This window comes from Battus philenor, unplaced genomic scaffold (assembly GCF_028537555.1).
Source record: "Battus philenor isolate CCGP_79_NKW_IND1 unplaced genomic scaffold, ilBatPhil1.0.hap1 SCAF_5, whole genome shotgun sequence".
Lineage (NCBI taxonomy): Eukaryota > Metazoa > Arthropoda > Insecta > Lepidoptera > Papilionidae > Battus > Battus philenor.
Window position 1 is genome coordinate 11,420,462 of NW_027181715.1, and position 18,959 is coordinate 11,439,420.

At 33.0% G+C, this 18,959-nt stretch overlaps 1 protein-coding gene across 1 annotated transcript in view; it reads right to left on the reverse strand.

Annotated features, from left to right (window-relative positions):
- Positions 1 to 18,959, reverse strand: part of dally (division abnormally delayed protein) — a 140,360-nt gene that overhangs the window by 13,265 nt on the left and 108,136 nt on the right. Inside the window, exons 3-5 of the mRNA XM_068772266.1 lie at positions 17,689 to 18,032; positions 16,561 to 16,772; positions 12,789 to 12,957 (exon numbers count right to left, since the gene is read on the reverse strand). Coding sequence (XP_068628367.1) covers positions 12,789 to 12,957; positions 16,561 to 16,772; positions 17,689 to 18,032 — 725 coding nt within the window. The remainder of the gene's footprint in view (positions 1 to 12,788; positions 12,958 to 16,560; positions 16,773 to 17,688; positions 18,033 to 18,959) is intronic.

Below are 18,959 nucleotides of genomic sequence, written 5' to 3' on the forward strand. Positions count from 1 at the left end.
CGAACAAGTCGTCAAACAACTTCTAAATCTAACAACTGGATCAGTTCAATAGACGGTGTGTGTTTGACAGGTGACTTCAATTAAAATGAACGGAAATTGATGACTCTCTCGTGCATCACGAAATAAGGTTTATTAAAGGCTACGTGTAGTGATTCATCGAATTAAGCTCGAAAATATTTTATATGAAAACATAACGAACAAGAAAACAATTAATTATTCATAACAATCACTCAGTACACATTTACTTTCCACAAACATTTTACGTAAACTCACTTTTTATATAAATTTCCTTATTCAACTTCACGAAAACAATGAACACAAAATGTTGGCTTAAACAAAGAACACTTTTAATAAACTTTTTAAAATATCACAACCATAATAAATGGTTTTGTGGCTACGTAAAAAAGTTGCCGATTGTTACAACTTTCTTTAGTTCCTTTCAAACATTTTCTTTGGGAAAATAGCACAAAAAGGTAGCAATCCCTGACGGCTCTGGCTCGTTTAAACGACATTTAAATATTTTATGTACGTGCTTTTCTTGTGATAGTTACAAGTTATAAATATTTATACTTTGAATGAAGGAACAATTCAGCGTCATGTCAAGAACTTAGATTATGTTCACTGTATTAGATGACATAATATTTTATTCGATTGTTCTGTACACTAATTCTCTGGAAACTTCCCGGTGATAATAACAAACATTGGATCTTATTTATTATGTTTTATAGCGAACTACTGATTGTGAATTAGTTTTTTTTTTAATAATAACATTGAAAAAATAAGACTAAATATCCTCGGAATCGAAGCACTAGCCAAATTTAATGGTTAAAAATTGACAGCCTGTTATAGTTTAATAGAAATAAAATAAATTAATGAAATTGTTTTCGGAGTGATTAGTTTATTTATTAATTATAGGTTAAAAATATTTTGTCTATGTTATATATAGCAAGACCTGGCGCAACTGACATGGCGCAGGTGACACAAATCTAAAATTGTGGAGGCCTTCTGATGCGGTAAAAAAAATAGCGGCCCACACCGAGGCTCCCGGGGGATCTCTTGTTCTTTGCTATCTAAAGCGAAGTTTAGGCCATCTGTGCTCAGTCTCCTCAACCCCATGGAATTTGTAGATTGATCTGAAATACTAATTGAGCAACAGTGACTATCCATCACAAAAATTGGCTTTTGTAATGTGGTTCAAAATGAAAACAATTTTCATAGCCATACTGTAATCTTTGTTTATTTACATACTTTTACCCCTTTTTGATTATTATTGATTTAAATGTTTCAGACCACAGATGCTTTACGTTATGGTTTTGTATGGGAAAAGAAAGCTTTGTTTCTTCTTGTATTCTCATTATTTTTATATGATAAGAATCTTTTTTGAACGAATTTAAGAACAAAAATTACTGGTATGGTTATTCAGTTCAAGCTTTTGGTGGCGATTATCGTATAAAATTAAAAAATAAACTCATTTAACAATTAACGTTAAGACATCACCGAATTACAAGGGGCGGTCACGTATTACGGCGTCGGTCAAACGTGCCGTATTCATCTCGAAACAGTTTAGCGCCTTAATACCGGCAATAAACCAGCATCCGGTTGTCTTTTCGACAGTAAAATTATCATACCGAGATCATTGTGTAAATTCCAAGTATTTCGAGTTCGAATTATTTTGAGGGGGACGCCGTTCGTTACCGGCGCACAATTTATTGTCCGCCCATAAAGGTCAAAGCATTCCCCGCTTCGCTTGCCTGTCTACGTGTACCTACGCTATTTATAACGAAGAAACCTAAGTTCTAAACAGAGACCATTAACTTAATTATATACAGTTATCCAAGTTATACAAGATATTATTTTTACACGATGCTAGTGTATTGATAAAAACATAGTTATTAAAAAAATACTTTCTTGATTTTTCTCCAGTGTATTTAGTGGGAGTAATGTCTAGGTAATAGCAACAGACCATGTCGTGGTTCAGTCATTTCGGGCGCTTTTGGGTTGGAATATATATTCGTCGTCTTGTATTGTCGACGAGTGATAACTCAAGTCGACATCTTCTTGAGGCGCCTCCTTGGGCCTAGTCGCTTCACGGAGGTCCGCTAAGCGATTTTATAGTTGAGCGGTCTCCCAATCCAGTGAGATACGCTACCTTCAAAGAGGTTTTAGGCTAAGCAAATTCTGCGCCATACCGCCTTGAACTTACGTAATCAGCAAATGCTACTTGGGCAGCCAAAAATTAATTTGTTTCCAAGTTTAACGCGACGGACATTTAAAATAATCTTGTTAGATTGTAACAGGTACCGAACTTATATTACGCCAATAAAAATAAATGGTTTACTGAAGTAATTATGAGAAAACTTATAAACATTGGCTACACAACCCAAGTTTTTTTTTCTAGATTGGTAACATTTAAGCAAACGGTTGTTCGTAAAAGATTTTATTTGTAATAAGAAAGTAGTTTTTATTCACTAAAATATTAATGAAGTTATTATTAAACCACAAAACTCATGTAAAGTACATTACTAGCCTAACGCTAAAAGAATATTATTTGCGAAGTGAGTTCCCGGGTTCGGCTCGGTATAGAAACATCATCGTCATTTCAGCCGTAGGACGCCCACTTCTTTACATAGGCTTTCCCCATAGATTTTCAATAGGATCGCCTGGAAACAGCCTCCGTCCAGGGTTTTCCAACGACTTTAACAAAGTCGTTAGTCCACCTTGTGGGTGGACGTCTTTGGTTGCGCTTTCTTGTGCAAGGTGTTCCAGAACATTAAGAACCCAGTGGCCATCTGTTCTGCTTTCTGAATGGCTTACTCACTACTCAATATTTGAACACTAATTGAAAATAATTGAGCTGTACATTCAGCGCTTTAAAGTTTTCATACCTATAACTAATCACCTTGTTGCTAATTCGCCTTAATTTCGAAAGATGTTTGGAGTTCAAAGTTTAGTTCTTAGCAGCTGCATAATTATTTAAGGAACTTGCGTTATCCATCATATAAATAACTATTTCTAGGTGAAGACAATAAAAGTTTTATTGACATTTTAACTATTAATCAAATTGTAAAGAATGTTGCCTCGTTAAAATGTATAATAAATAGCCTTAAGAAACGTATTAGACAACTAACATTGAATAATATGTAGGCGAGTTTAAATGGCAATAAAAATTCATTTCGATAAAACACAAAAGAAAGCTGGGTGATAACTCATAGAGAACTCTCAGCTGAATGAATCCATTTGTCTCATTACGTATATCGTTATGGGGGAATGATTGCTGAATACACGAAGACCTGTATTTTGTATTTTTAGTAGAAATGTTTTTCTCTAGATACGTTATTCTCGGCATTCTATGTAGCATCATGTTGGAGGGAAAGGGACTTGGTACCTGGACCTGGAGAGCGACGCCCCTCGTAGCAAACATACCAGACATCCTTGCAATACATTGTTGTTCAATCAGACTCTTCTACCTAACTAACCAAAAATTTTAAATATCTCTTCCAAACTTGGTTTTGCACGTTTTTTTAGACGTAAGCTAATGTGCGTTCTTAACATGCTTTAAACTTTACTTTCCCCCTTATATCTCCGCCACATATAAATCATAGTTTCAGGCCATAGAAATCCACTGCACAGCACAGGACTTCCCCCAAAAGGAATCCGTGGGAGGATATACCACAATCGCTACGCTTGACAGGCTAGTCGGCGACCGCGGTTTTATTGTACGCAGAAGACGTTGTCGCCCAACCTTTGCTAACTATTCTGTGAGCAGTGGCAATCAAACCATTGATTTTAGGACAGGTTATCATACATTAATTAACAGGAAATAAGTTAAGCACTAACCCTTTAAAGCTTTTACATTTACAATTAATCACTCTGTATACGCAAACAATTAATACTCAACGAGTAATAAAGTACAGTTTCCATTCATCACGCGATACCATCACTTTCCAAATTCAAATGTTACGAACAGCTATCTAAATTCATAAACAGTAGTCGTCGATGGAACTTATCGCGGTTGTAAAGAAAGCAACGGAGTTCAATAAATAAGTATGATGCGGCAATATATCAATAAATTGCGTCTACGATTGGAGGCTATCAAAGCCCCGCCTGCCCACGTGTGGGCGTGGGTCATGACCCAAGGCACGAGCGGTCATTCTGCCCACGCGCAGCGCTACATAGGATTAATACGGTGTAAGATTGTATGTATACTTTTGTTTATGTTTTGAACTGTTGAATTTGTTAAGTTTTAAAGATATGCGATTTTAATTTTAATTTTATTATTAAACTACGTAACAGTCATTTTAATTATTACACTATTTTACTAATTTGTTGAGTGTTAGAGCATAACTAATATTGTAAAATTCATTAAATTTTTTTAAGAAATCACTATATATCATACGACTTAAAGCAAAACGAATAGCTAAAATAAAGATATTAATTTAAGATGACAGAAAAATGATTAAGTATAGCTATACTTAATCAATAAAATGTTGTTATTTTAAATTGTATTTTAGGTATAAAAAGTTTACATTTACAATAAAAACGGATAATAACAAGAGTCAAGAATTATGATTATAAATTTTGAGTTAGTGATGATTTAATTTAATTTAACTTACGAACAATGTAAAAATTGACGTAACATAAATATAAATATATTGTAAATGATTTATAAATGATAATACAAGTTGGGGACGAATTGTTCTAACTACTGAATTAAATACTTTTGACAAAGTGATCACAAAAAATAAACGCCCACTGAGTATGTTTTACATTTTTCTTTAATCAAGACTCATTTGGAACCCTTGTAGATTTTGAGTCGATGCATGTAATATGATAGAAGTACTTAATCTAATATTGTTTTCTTTCAAATTAGTATCTTCTAGAATTCTTTTCTTGACGTAAACAAATTATCACTATAAATAATTTTAAATAGAAAATAAAGTAAATAAATATGTGAATGTAACGTGTTCGTATGTGTAAAGTGTGTAAATTATAAGAGTAATATAATTTAGTCGATAATTTACGTGGTTAGTTCGTTTATGACTTGTACCTGAGTTCTTTAGCGAAGTGAAAGCTCAAGAAGCGTAGGTAGGCGCCAGCGCTGGCGCACCTACAGATTGATGGAGCGTGAACTTGTGGCTTCACTCAACAGTGAGATCGCTCAACATAAACATTGTGTATATCATTTTCGTATTAATATAGAATTGATAGACACTATATGTGTGGTCTCTAACTTCGGGCGCCAGGGGTCATTGATAAAATACGTCACCTGAATTTTCATTTGCCTTAAGCTAACTTTCTACGAGCCTCCAAGGAAATATTACATCATAACGGTAGGACCCCTGTGCCCGAAAATAATAAATTCATTAATCTCCTTTGAATTTAATAAGTTTGAAATAAAAAAAGGAAATGAATATTTTTTTTTGGTAAGATGTCCAAGGATTGTTGAGTTCTATTGTTAGATATCTACGTATTTTATGAATGGCCCCTCATTGACAAAAGTCACTTGGCGAGCCTTGGGGAGAGATATGCTAGAGACAGGGCCGAAGAGATCCAAAGACACACGAAAGTAACCGACATGGTTCAGCGGGTTGGCTGGACCTTAAGATTCTGGGATGAGAACCATAGACAAACGCAGCGTGGAACGTTCCACAAGGCGGACAGATGAATTTGCTAAGCTCGTGAAAACGCTGAATAGAAAACGCTTCGAGACGCAGTGGCAGTGGAAGTAATGATGATATATGTATAAACGCAATAAGGAAAAACGAATCCCTTAAGGAATTTATGAAAATCTCTCTCGTATTATAATTGTCAGGTTTTTTAATCTACTTTTATTATCTAATTAATAGACACTTTTTATAAATTTGAAACTGTAGAATTATTATTTGTGTATATCATAACCTACCTCGCATACATTAACAATTCAAATCTTATATATTATAAACCGGCCATCGTGTCACACTAATGTATCAAAATCGCAGCAGATATCAAGATTTATACCTAGAAATACAGACTGTTCTTAAGGTTGTCATAAATTGACTATTTAGTATATATTTTTTTAATTTCATTATATTTATTAACAAACGTAGTTCTACTACTCGACCCCGTCACTCTTTTGTCACAACTTCCAAAAAGAGGATTGTGAGTGGTTGAAACAGCGTTTTGATTGTTGAGTCGGAAACTTGATCACTCGTTCGATAACCATCGAAGTGATAAGTTGTCTAGCGGAAACTATGCTTGGCCTATAAGAGTATTAAAAGTGGAATAAAAGTATTTACTGTGCTGTGAATTGGAGTTTTTCTGATAGGAGATTATTAATATTTTTATGTATTTTATTTTTATATTTCACTTGGTTTTATGATTTTTGCGACTGAAATGATTATGGCAGTTCATTAATCAATGTCAATAAAAAGATGGGGTATTAAATGCTTAACTGTTTTTAACCATTTTAATTCCTTTACTTTGGAAGTAAGAACTTGTCCCAAAAGACGCTTCTAGTTAGTACGTAATATTATCGTGATTAAAATGTTGATGAAATAAAACATCGTAAAGAAGTCGAAATTTTAATACCAGAGGTATGATGAATACACGGTCATTTTTAATTCAGAGTTCTCTTCCAAGATTGCAGCCAGTTTTCTGAGCTAAAAGTAAATCTTTTCCTGCTAGTGAATGTAAGAAAGCTAACATCAGTGACGACTCGTTACTAGATCTCGACACGGTTTCGTTAGCATCCTTTGCGAAGGAGCAGAAAGGAACTTTGCTTAAAGATGTACATAGGCGGTAACATTGTCTCTAAGCGTTATTCCTTTAAAAAAGATATACGTGAGTACGTCTTACAAGGCAAAAATTTAAAATAATAATACTTTCGGAATTATTACTCTAGCATTATAAGAGACCGGGGAAAAGAGAATAAAGCCGAACGTAAAACTGATTTTCCATCGAGAATTTATTCTAAAAGTTTTCGAAACGAAAGTAAATTCAATCCCAGCCGATTGTACGCGGCAGCGGAACTTGAACCAATGCTATTACTATGAAAATTGAAAGTCAACAGTTCTCCCGACTTTAAACTTCAAATTTCAAAATAATTCAAAAACTCCCCGAAGTGTAAACGTAACCGAACCGAAGTTTATTGATTTGAAAGTCGGTTAAGTATACCTTTTTTAAAATATTCAGTTGGTGACATTTAATTAAATGACTAACAACATGTGATCAAACCTATATAGAAGTAATACAGCGCAATTTGAAAATAAGCACCAACACCCAGAAATGGAAACGTAACTCAACCGAACTTTAGTGATTTCTAATTAGTAAGAATACCTATTTTGAAACACACGATTAACGATACCTGCATTTGATCATTAACAATGTATGATAAAATATTATTTGACAATATTCCCCAAAATTTCCGTATATATAGGAAAGAGCTACACAGCGCTTCTGTAGAAAAGTGTATACCGAATGTAATCTATAATAAAAAATAGTCCAATTATTAAAGATGTTGAATAGATTGACTTACGTAAAAGTGAACCTAAGTATTTCCTCAACAATAAATGCTTTTGTTCAATAACGCTCGATGCAGGCTACTTCGTACCGGACTAATATTAAAAATATATAGAAAAACTAGTAATGTACGTCTTACTACTGAAATGATGATAATGATGATTATACTCGTATTATATTACTCATGATTGATTTATATAATGATTATTTTATGTTACACGATCAGTTCCCATTAGTTTACATTAAAAATAGTAGTGTCTAAAACTAGATTCCTTCACAAATATAGAATATCAACGTCACAGCCAACCTTATTTGAGTTTAAAGTTCATTCATTCCGTCCATTTATGTAACAACGAAACAGCCGGTGCCTAAAAGCGGAAGCAACGTCCTTGGCGACTGAATGACATAATCACTTCTCGTCGCTATGACTCAACGGGATATGTCTGCGCTTTGTCTGTCTATTAAATTCATAATTTACGACTTATTTAATCCGAACGTAATAAGGTGTTGTAAATATTTACATTTTTAATATATTAGAAGCAATTAAATCATTAACTGCTAAGGAAATTAACAAGGTCTCGATCGGCGACGGCATGTGGTATAGTAAGTACCCCGCATTTAATTATGCATGTCGGAAACATATTTCGTCGCCTTAAGATTTTGTAGTGGAGACCACGGCAAGCGCAACGAGGAAGGTCCACTTACAAAATGGCCAAACGATTTTGTTAGGGTCGCTCGTTAGATGTCATAAAAGAGAAAAGAGTCGTTGAGAAAAGCAGTAACCGAAATAGACAAGAATATGATTCTTTCAGCAACCGATGAGTAGCAGTTCTAAAAAAATGTGTCAAAAATAAAGGCCGCCATTTTGAATAAATTTAGACTTAAATAAATCTTATATCTACTCTGATGCAAAAATATATTTTAAAATGCCTTTGTTTTAGTTTTATAACTTATTAAACACTGGTGACAATATTAAACGATCAACTTATTACAAATCTATGAGTACATTATATGCAGATAGATTAATTGAAACATTGGCACTGATTGTGTTTATGAAAAAAGAATATTTAAGACGAAAGATATTTCCAACTAATCATATAAACTGCCGAGTTGCTATAAATACCAAATCTCCTGTACGTCGATCATTCTTTTCGAGACTTACTTTACCACTTATTATAATCAGTAGTTTTGGACTCTACAAGGTCAGTTAATGCCACGTTTAGTGTACCATAGAGTCGTAGATTTGTATTTTGGAGCACAGATAAGATTATACACAGGATCTCGATCTTGTAAAAAGTGGTAGGACGAAAATTTAAAAGTAAATAATATTAATTAAATAAAAATGTCATCACTGTTACATAATAAATTTAAGAAATTAATAAAACGGAATCTTGAATAAAAACTTTATTATAATATAGTGTTAAGTATTTTGAAAGTGTTAATAAAACTTAGGAATGAATTTCTGTACTACTGTATTAAGAATATTGTAAAAGTGACTACAAAATAAAACCATTTTAAGTATGCAGTGGGCTCTTCTCTGAATAGGGCGCCTTTCCAACCTTCATAGCTTTATCTTGAAGGATGCCACCATAGGGCAGTTAAATACGATCCTAGTTTCTATAAAACTGTATCACAAGTACACACACAAGTTCAATAATAATTACAATACTGGCTACTGGTCTTGGAGAAAAAAGAAAAAGATAATTAAAAATAATAATTTAAGTACCTCCTCGTACGTACCTACGTAGCAAATATCTCGACCAATTCTCATAAAGTAAACTGAGCTACGTGTTTACGACACCCGCTATCTAGCCTAGGACTGCCAGTGGAATAATCTGCAGTTTTACGAGCGTTTTCTCTTTACCCAGACCTAGATGGAATTTTACCTGTTTATTATCTAAGCTTATATAAGTTATTGCTAAAGGTTGCAATAATTTTCAACCTTCCGCCATGTTTAAAAATTATTGCCGACTCTTGTCGACATTAGGTGAGATTTATTTGAATTTTTTTTGTGATCTTATTAACGTACATTTTGTTTATCTTCCAAAATGTTTACTAATGTTGTTACGACAGTACTGCGTATTAAATTTCGTCAGTTGCAATAAGTAATCATAAAAAATACAAACAGAGCCAGCCCAATACGTTATACTTTTATGATAAAGTTCTATTGATTACCTATAAATTTATTAAGACGAATCTTGGTTTCTTTGAGATAAATATTAATAGAAGATGAATCTTTTATTTGTTAAAGTCTTAAGTGCTACAACAAATAAACAGAACTCCCAAGTGATTGGCTAAATCGGTAAAAGCTTTTATGAAGCACAAGTTTAGTTTATGCTATCAATTAATGCATGGTAATCTTTTATTATATCAAAAAATCAATGGTTTCCGTAAAAATAATAAACTTATTGATAATATAGTAAGAAAAAGCGTTCACAAAAATCGAATATGTAGTAAAATTTATTATTGTTTACTATCTCTCCCTAAATAATTTGTACTGCCAGAAGATACTAGCCTGCATTTCAAATGAAAAAAAATTGCCAGAACCATCACCTTGTACAGGAAGATTGAACTAAACCTTTTTAACCTATAACAATTTTGCACAAACAGTATCCATTCTTCATCTATTGTAATTTTTAATTGCTACAACAATTAATAAATGTATAAAGCACAAGAATTTTATAAACCATATATAGAAAACCTTATCATACTTTTTTTGTCGTTGATCACTTGGGTATTACTGTCTTTAACTTATTTATATCTTTATAACCAAAACTTCACTAAAAAAACAATAACGATTCAACAACTTTACTAAAATACTGAAATAATGTAATGAATTTGCTATTAAAACATTTGCTACTATAAAAAGTAACGAAAGATTGCTTAAAATTTTAAATTTTGTTAATAAAACATGTAGATGTATTCTTTTTAATTTATTTATAGTAAAATAACTAAGTGCTAAGCAAACTTATTATTAAAATCATTTCTAAAAGTATAAATAATGTGTTTTTGTAACTATTATTACTTCAGTGTATTCCCCAGTATTTCATCGGTTGTTAACGTTTATGGTGCCACAAAGTTTACAGCATTAATAACGATAGTATATAGCTGTACTATTGGCTTACACGAGAATATTTATTGAATCACTAAAGCATAGTTATATATTAAGCAAAGACGTGTTTTGTAATAAACAAAGAAGGTTCTATCTATATAGTATTTATTTGTGTCTCAAAAGTTTGAAACGTCTATCATAAGTTGTTAAAATTTGATAAAAGTTAAGATAAATGTCAAATGATATAAATATCTATAACTGCTTTATTTTATAAAAGAAATGATGTTGCAAGATAAACGAGAATGTAAAGGTCGTCGTATGATAGTGGAAGTACGTTGTTTCGAAGCGGTTCCCCTGGAAGCCTATACTCATCCTAAGGTTGAAACGATAACTTTTTACAAATCACGGCATTCACATAATATCGGTAAATAAAACTGAGTCAGAATGCATATAAAGTTAAAAACTTGGCGCGCGTATTCTTTACAAACACGTTACAGTAATTTTATTAGACTCTTCGAATATTTATGGTAGGTTTATCATTATTTATTATATTTATTTATGTAGGTTAAAACTTATTTCGTTCTTTGTCATTTCTTATTTTCTTTGTGGTCATTTTAAAATAATATAAATAACTTATTAGCATTTGAATCTTTACCGTTTTATTTGAAACCTTATAGGAAATAACACCTATGAATATAGACTTCACGTCTGACCCGAAATGTCGCAATACCTTTGTCACTTTGACTCACCCAATCTACGTTTACGATCCAATACCGCCGGGTAAAGCTAATCTAGAAATAGATTTTCAACTTTACGACTTTTGGATGGACCTGCACCGTAAATTTTATTAGCTGGAGAGTTGAATGCAAATGGTACAATGCGAAGGCAACGATAACAGTGAAATAATTGAATTGTACCACTAAATGGAATTCGAAACGTCGGTGGCACGATGCCAGAATGCGGGACACTGTCACTCTATAACTTTAATATTCCAAGTTGACGTTTACCGCGAAACTATAGTAGCGTGATCGCAGAGATACCGTGGTACCGGTCGCATGCAGTTCAGTGACCTTACAGGCAATTTAATGCTAAAATAGCGTGCGAAATGCGCAATTCCTATTAACTGCTAGTACGGCAGTATATCAAACAAAATTACAGCGAGTCGATGTGGAGTAGAGCTATTTATTACTTAACAGACTAGAAAATTATCTTGTTTAGCAGAAGCGGAGCTGCTGTCAATTCATCCGAAGTAAATACGTTTTAAATTTCTCTTTGAAATATCTGTGTTTATCTGCCATTCCTTCATATCAAATATCGAAAAATTAAGACAAGAAGCGACTAAAAATTTTATAAAATATTTTTAAATGGTTAACGTAAATCAAAATTTTATTAGTTTCATTTAATTATGTAAATCATTTGATAACAATTTTGGGTAAATTGGCTATGTATACCTATTATTTATTTCACTATTGACTTCATTAAGACTATACTTTTTTTGTATCAATGGACTATTTTAATAATTTATGGAGTACAAAGTTTAAGTAAGTAAGTAAAAATTTTTTCTTTCAAAGAAGCTTTAAATTTCATTAAACTTCAGCCTTTGTGTCTGAGACTGGCTGATCCGAAAGAATATTTGTTAGACCTATTAAAATTACTTATTCAATAGTTGGAACAAAACGAGAATACACTAGAGTTAAAGACACTATCCTTAGGCATCCTCCAAACCGGAATATGGAAATGTTTGCGCATGACGGCTTGTCGGCTGAAATAAACACAGCGTTCACTGACGCTCTTGACAACTAGTATTTGTAATTTTAACCATAAAATAATTTTATTATTAATAATAATTATATACCATTGATAAGCATAATTTTAAGAAATGAAGGTCTCTAGTCTCTCTGGATTGATTTTAATTAAATAAGCCAGCAAGGCCATGTAAAGGAAACGTTTATTAGACTTATGGTTTTACATATAACGCAAAGTATATGATGCTGTTTAATTTATATAATGTTCGCGGTACATAGGACCGAGTTGGACTGGCAATTGAATGCAGCCAGATACGCACGTCCTATCTTACTGACTGTTAAACAACTGACTTCTGTTCCTTAAGCAATAATAGCATCCTTACATTACCTCACATCTGTTAAACAATACTGTACCTCCTCGGGTATCTTTTTCTAAATTTCTCTATTATCCATAAAAATTTCAAGTTAATATGTTAAGAAAAACTAGTACATACCTTTTTTTCCAAAACAGCGTGATTTTCAAGAGCGTGCATAATGGCTTCGGAAACCCTTGCGTCGAGGGCCCTGAGGGCCGCATCGGCGTCTGCTCGTGCCACTCTCTCCACGCCCTCCACGTACCCCGCCCAGGGTGCATCCAGCTCCGCCACCAGCGAACCGATGCACCTGCATTTAAATTACGATAATTAAAACATACTACAACTCCTTTGTTATAAGCCCCGACTTTAAGTCATTGCTATCGCTTAATTTATATGAGTCACATGATAAATAATCACATCGCTTATGCAATCGACGGTTGTTCGAGCTGATGATTTTCGAGATGTGACCAGAAGCCTGCGTGGTTAGGCGCCAAGTACGTGGACCAACGATATAGACAAGGTCGCGGGAAGTCGCTGGAAGGTGATCTTTGGGAGAGACGGTAACAGTGCGTGTCTATCGACAGACATAATTATGTAGTTTTATTTTAAGCTGAGGGATATCATAGATATACTACCAAATTACGCTCCTCCTGCATTCAACCAGTTTAAAAGGTAAAAGAAATATAGTAAAAATAAATGAAAAACATTTGATTTAGATAGTATAAATAATAATATTTATACCTACATATAATACGTAGCTTTAACAATAACGTGTTAAATTGAAATTTATTACTTTAAGTTATTATTAATTTAGTTTCAAATTTCTCGCTAACGAAAATAAACTTTTATTACTTTTAGTTGTTCTACAATGTATATGGCATAACAACTTGGTACTTTAGTTAACAGTTCGTGTCTGGCTAAGGCACATTTGCAATGCTCAGTCAATTAACATCCACCCGAAGAGGTAGCCAACCGAGCGGTACTGAGGACATCAGCCTCATGCAAATGCATTGGTTTTGGGGCGTCGACGCTAACCAAATTTCTAACGTAAACAAGCAAAACAATGGGAACATTTCATTTATATATCATCCATATTGTATTTTTGGATTGACACAGATTGATTATCTTTAATGATTCTTAATAATAATTTGTAATACTGTTTAAAATATATTAAAATGTATCGGCTCTAATAAGACAGTTTGTTGGTAAAAAAAAGTGGGAACACGTGATTGATACACTATAAAGACTCCTCTTTTTCGACCCCTAGCGTAACTTTTAGTTATGGTTAGGATCAGAATAAAACTAAGCCTTTTTTACAACACTAGTTGATCCAATAGGTGCTTTCCTGTTTTAGACATGAATGATAAGAAAGTCAATAAATTTAAAAAAGTTAATTTAAAATAATGGTGTTTATTGTAGTGCTTTTTATACACAACATTGGGAGTTATTTTTTCTAATGCGTAAATAACCGACTAAACAACGACTGTCCTTACGGTTAATTTATTGACTTCGTCAGGAGCCATGAAAATGTTTTCTTTCTACAAAATATAAGAAAAATTCTTAAAAAAAAAATATAATAACTTTACTGTGACGCTGAATTCGTGGTGATATATATAAAATATGTTATAAATTCATTTTGATAAAAAAACATTTCGGGTTTTATTTGACAATAAAAATTCTTCTATTCGACACGAGATCACATCGGTACTCCAATTCTAATTTATAAAAGTTTAATGTTTGCATATATATTAAGTTAATAATTTCATAAACTACTTATTTGCGATTTAGTTAATAGGTGGAACATTAACAAATAAATGCAAAATGCTCTTATTTTTTATTCAATTAAACTATTATAAAGATAACAATACTTTACACGTGGAATTCGAACGGTAGAACTAACAAAGCGTGAAATATTTATTGAATTGTTAGCGTTACGTTTCTTTGAAAGGTCCCAGAGCCCTGCCTTGTTAAAGCGCAGTAAGCTCGTGATCGGGCATTAAACAAAACTGGAGGCCGCACAGCGGGGCGCCCCGGTAATGTTCCCATAAAGTTGTATACACATTATATTACGGCTAGCGGTGTTTCTTAACGCGGCGTCAAAATCACAGGTAGATTCAAAATAATTAACTAATTCTATAGTTCGTTTTTCTTCGAACTTTGCGCTTCTGATAAAGCATTAAATATATATTCGTGATTTTTTTTTAATGAAAAAGAAGTCTGATATTTTTAATAAACAGGCGTTTATATTTTTCCCACCGTACCATAAATATGCAAATTAAAATTTTAATACCTATGACGGCTAAGGTAAATGTTAACAAATAATAATAGGACTACACTAATTCGTTATCTATTTTTATTGAAAAATTGGTTACAATTATTTCTCAGTCAACAATTTAAAAATATTTTAACTTAGTCACACTTTTCCAAAAGTAATTTATACGATTTAAGAACATTTAAATCGAGAAGAAATTTTCGATTTAAGTACCTAATTAAAAATAAAAAAAAACACTTAAATTGTAACAGCAGTTTGTGAATTTACTTCCCAGAAACAACAAAGTTGCTGCATTCCCTATAGTAAGGTTCGTCTCTTTGTAATTGGTTATATGAAAGTGTAACAGCTTTAAATAATTCTATTTAATATAAGACAGACTTCCGTTGAAGTAGTCACGCTGACACCTCGTACTTTTAATATTTTGATTTTGTTTGATAAAGGTGTACAAGCAAGAAAAGGCTTTTCCTTTTTTTCAGCCAATAGATGTCCTCTGGGAGGTATCCACTCTCAAAAATATCTATGGGAATATTTACTATAATCGTAGGCGGATTTGCGATCGCAGTGTGGTATTATATTACGCAGAGGAAGCTGTTGCCCATACTCTGGAAACTTGTGAGCAATGGCAATCCTATATATTTTATCGAATTCGCGACCTACTACCATTTTTCCCATTGAATCCTAACTGAAATTTTAACTTAGTCTACACGATTTTTTCTCTTATACATCGAATGCTCTATAAACTACTTGGGAATTATAACAGTCTCTCAACATTTCTTCTACTAACTCTAATTGTCGTACCAATTAAACTCGACAAGGCACAAGGCTAACTCTCAAGAGGCTTATGTAGTTCGCGCAAACTCTTAGTTTAGAACAAATTGTACAAGCTTTTGTCGCTGTCTTCAATCACTTCAACTTTTAATACGCAATCCACTTACAACTGTTGTACTGTCTGATTTGTCTGTCATTTCATGTAGCGTGTCTAGACAGACAATATATTCGGAATTACAGTAAATTGTAGCACCGAATCAACTTTGTAAAACAAACAGAATATATCCTTTTTGATCGTAAAAAGTAGATGACGTATTTTATTCATGTAATAAAAAGAATATATATCCATCGTTATTAATAGCGAAAAGATTTTTTTTCGAGCTCACGATTTGTCATATCGGCTATATTATATTTTTCTTACCATCTTTTTATACATACTAAGCTTTCGCGAGCTATAAAGACAATGTTTTGCATAATAAAACCTGGGCGATCATTGTTGTAAGTATTACTCTTCCGTCGGGTGTGCCAAATCAAATGACGGTTAAAATACAGTGTACACGCCATTGACCACACGTGGGAAGTTACAAAGCAAAGTGGCCATATGGACGGACCAGTTGAAGTAAGCCGTTCAAAAACTACTTATCTTTATTATATTTGAAAATAAATTAAAATCCTACTAGTCACAGAGCGTCCATAACTGGATTTAGGCATGCCTTATATATTTCCAACAGGAGCGGTTGTAAGCTATATATATATATATGTATATTACTTAACATTTCATAACTATATTACAACATATTAATAGGTTATTTCTGTAAATAGTAGGAGTTTTCAGGCATGGCTAGAAAAATAAAATACTTCATAACTTACCCTCTAGCGACATTCAGACAGTAATTCTGGCAGGGACTGACATCGTATCCATGACAGTGTGCGCAACCACCGGCTCTCAGGAACTTGCTGTGGCACTCCTCGTTACTGCTGGCCAGAATTTTTTCACTGGCAGTCAAAACACTAGCACCCACGGCTAGCACTTGGAGAAGTACACGAGCGGCTTCCAACGATCTGGACAGCGAGGCTCCAAGCTGAAAATAATTTAGTTATTAAAAAAAATTAACTATACAAGGTTATTTATTATAGTAAAAGCTTTAAATAGGTGAATTTATAACTCGTTTGCTGTCAATTAATGTATACTATTCAAAAACTAATAGTTTCAGAGATAATAATTAAGAACCTAATAATATGTTGATAAGAAAAAACTATCCCAAAATTTGTATTACTGCGTAATATAATTAAAAGTTGTTCACTATCCGTCCCCACCGACTTTGTACTGGCAGGAGTTATTGGCCTGTCCTATTCCAACTAAAAGAAAAAAAAATAATGTATTAAAAAAATTGTATTATTTTATAGTGATTAATTTATACAGATCGATAGGAAATTGACGTAAAAGCTTTTAAACCTACAACTAATTGGTTATAGGTGAAAAATAAACGGGGCGATCAATAATTAATTATGATAATAAATAGAAAATTTACGGTAATGACACATCACTAGACAGCTATTTCTTTTGAATGACATCTGCAGGACCATCGCGTGAGTTATATATAATAATTTTAATATTATTTAATTAATTATAAAACGGATACTTTTAATTTATTACCTATATTATTAATGAACGACAAATTTTAATAACTATCTATAGATATGTAAGCACATCGTCATTATTTCATCAAAAATATATAAACACACACTTGTTGAAATATTAAACACTTAATTAAAATAGCTTTTTCTTACTAAAATATCAATTAGTTAACTAACTATAACTATTGATTTTTGGATAAGAAGTACCATATATTTATTGACAGAAAAAGAACTATAAATTCACCGCTTTAAAGTTTTCACACCTATAACCAATCACCTGGATATTTTAAAAGAGTGAAATAAACACCAAGAGTAAGTTAAATAAATACATGAAACGTAATAAAGGTTCAAAGATCGTACCTGTTGCGGTACTTCCCCGAACGGCTTCACAGCGTCGTACGCATCCTGCAAGCACGCTTCATACTCCGGCGTGAATTGCTTTGCGTCCAACTTCAAGATGTTTTGGTAAGCCACAGGGAATATATCGCGGAAGAACTTTCTGGTGCTGGTCGACAGGTCTTTTAGCGGCGAGGATATTATATCTATTGTGACGTCACGTTCAGTTTCGGACCGAAGGAGAATTCGAATGTCGTCATAGAGCGCGGCCAGTGGAGCCTTCGTTCGTGATGCGTGGACCCGGTACAGTTGCAAGAAGAGCACCGACGTCTTGTTCTGCGATTGATGAGACAGCGCTGTCAGGTGTTCTGTATTGGAAAAGAACTGCATTTAAGTTTATTATTACAAAGCCTATTTATATTATCATCATTTCAGCCGAAGCATGTCCTCTGCTGGAGATAGACCTTTCTCTTTCACTTTACTCGAATATTGCGCTGAACAAAAACTCATTTGACAATTTGTTTTTGTTTATATTGATTTAACGCGGTGGATTAAAAATCTTTTTAATAGAACGCCATTTGATGTTATTCTTTAGTTAATAACAAACCGTCTACAACAAATTCACGATTTTCTTCGTCACCATGTGTTTCACAATATTGAGGAAACAAAACCATTTAGATAGCAATTTTATTGATATATTATCTTTGAATTTGTAAAATTTCGTAATATAAATTAGAATAGCCGGACGACACAACACATTAAAAGTGTCAAAATTAAATCGTTAAAAAGCTATTCTAATATTAAATTCAAGCGATATCCGGTGTTCTAAACTCGAAATTTTCAACATATTCGCATTTAAATGATATGTTTGTGCGGCAAATTAAATTCTAATATTAACAGAGGCACGAGTGAGTGAGTATGCGTTTGTGTAAACGGGCCTTTTATCTGATACAAATGATCTCGGTACCCTGTACGTATGTGTTATCTCAACGGAATGCGCAGAGCGGCGGGATGGGATCAACGCCTTACGGCATTCCAACGTCTCTAGAAATAAATTCATAAAAATTAAAGGAGTGACCTATAGTCTCGTGTGAAGTTTGTGCTATTAGCCTTGCGGCTTTTACAGCTTCATCGGAAATGCGAGTGACCTATGTAGTATGCGGTTCTATACATACTATGTCATAAATAACGAAGTTAAAAAAGTATAATATATTATACTATTATACTTTTTTAACTTCGAATAAGTATTCTTACTTTTCACAAATATTTGAAAAATTTTCTCAACCTCAAGGTAC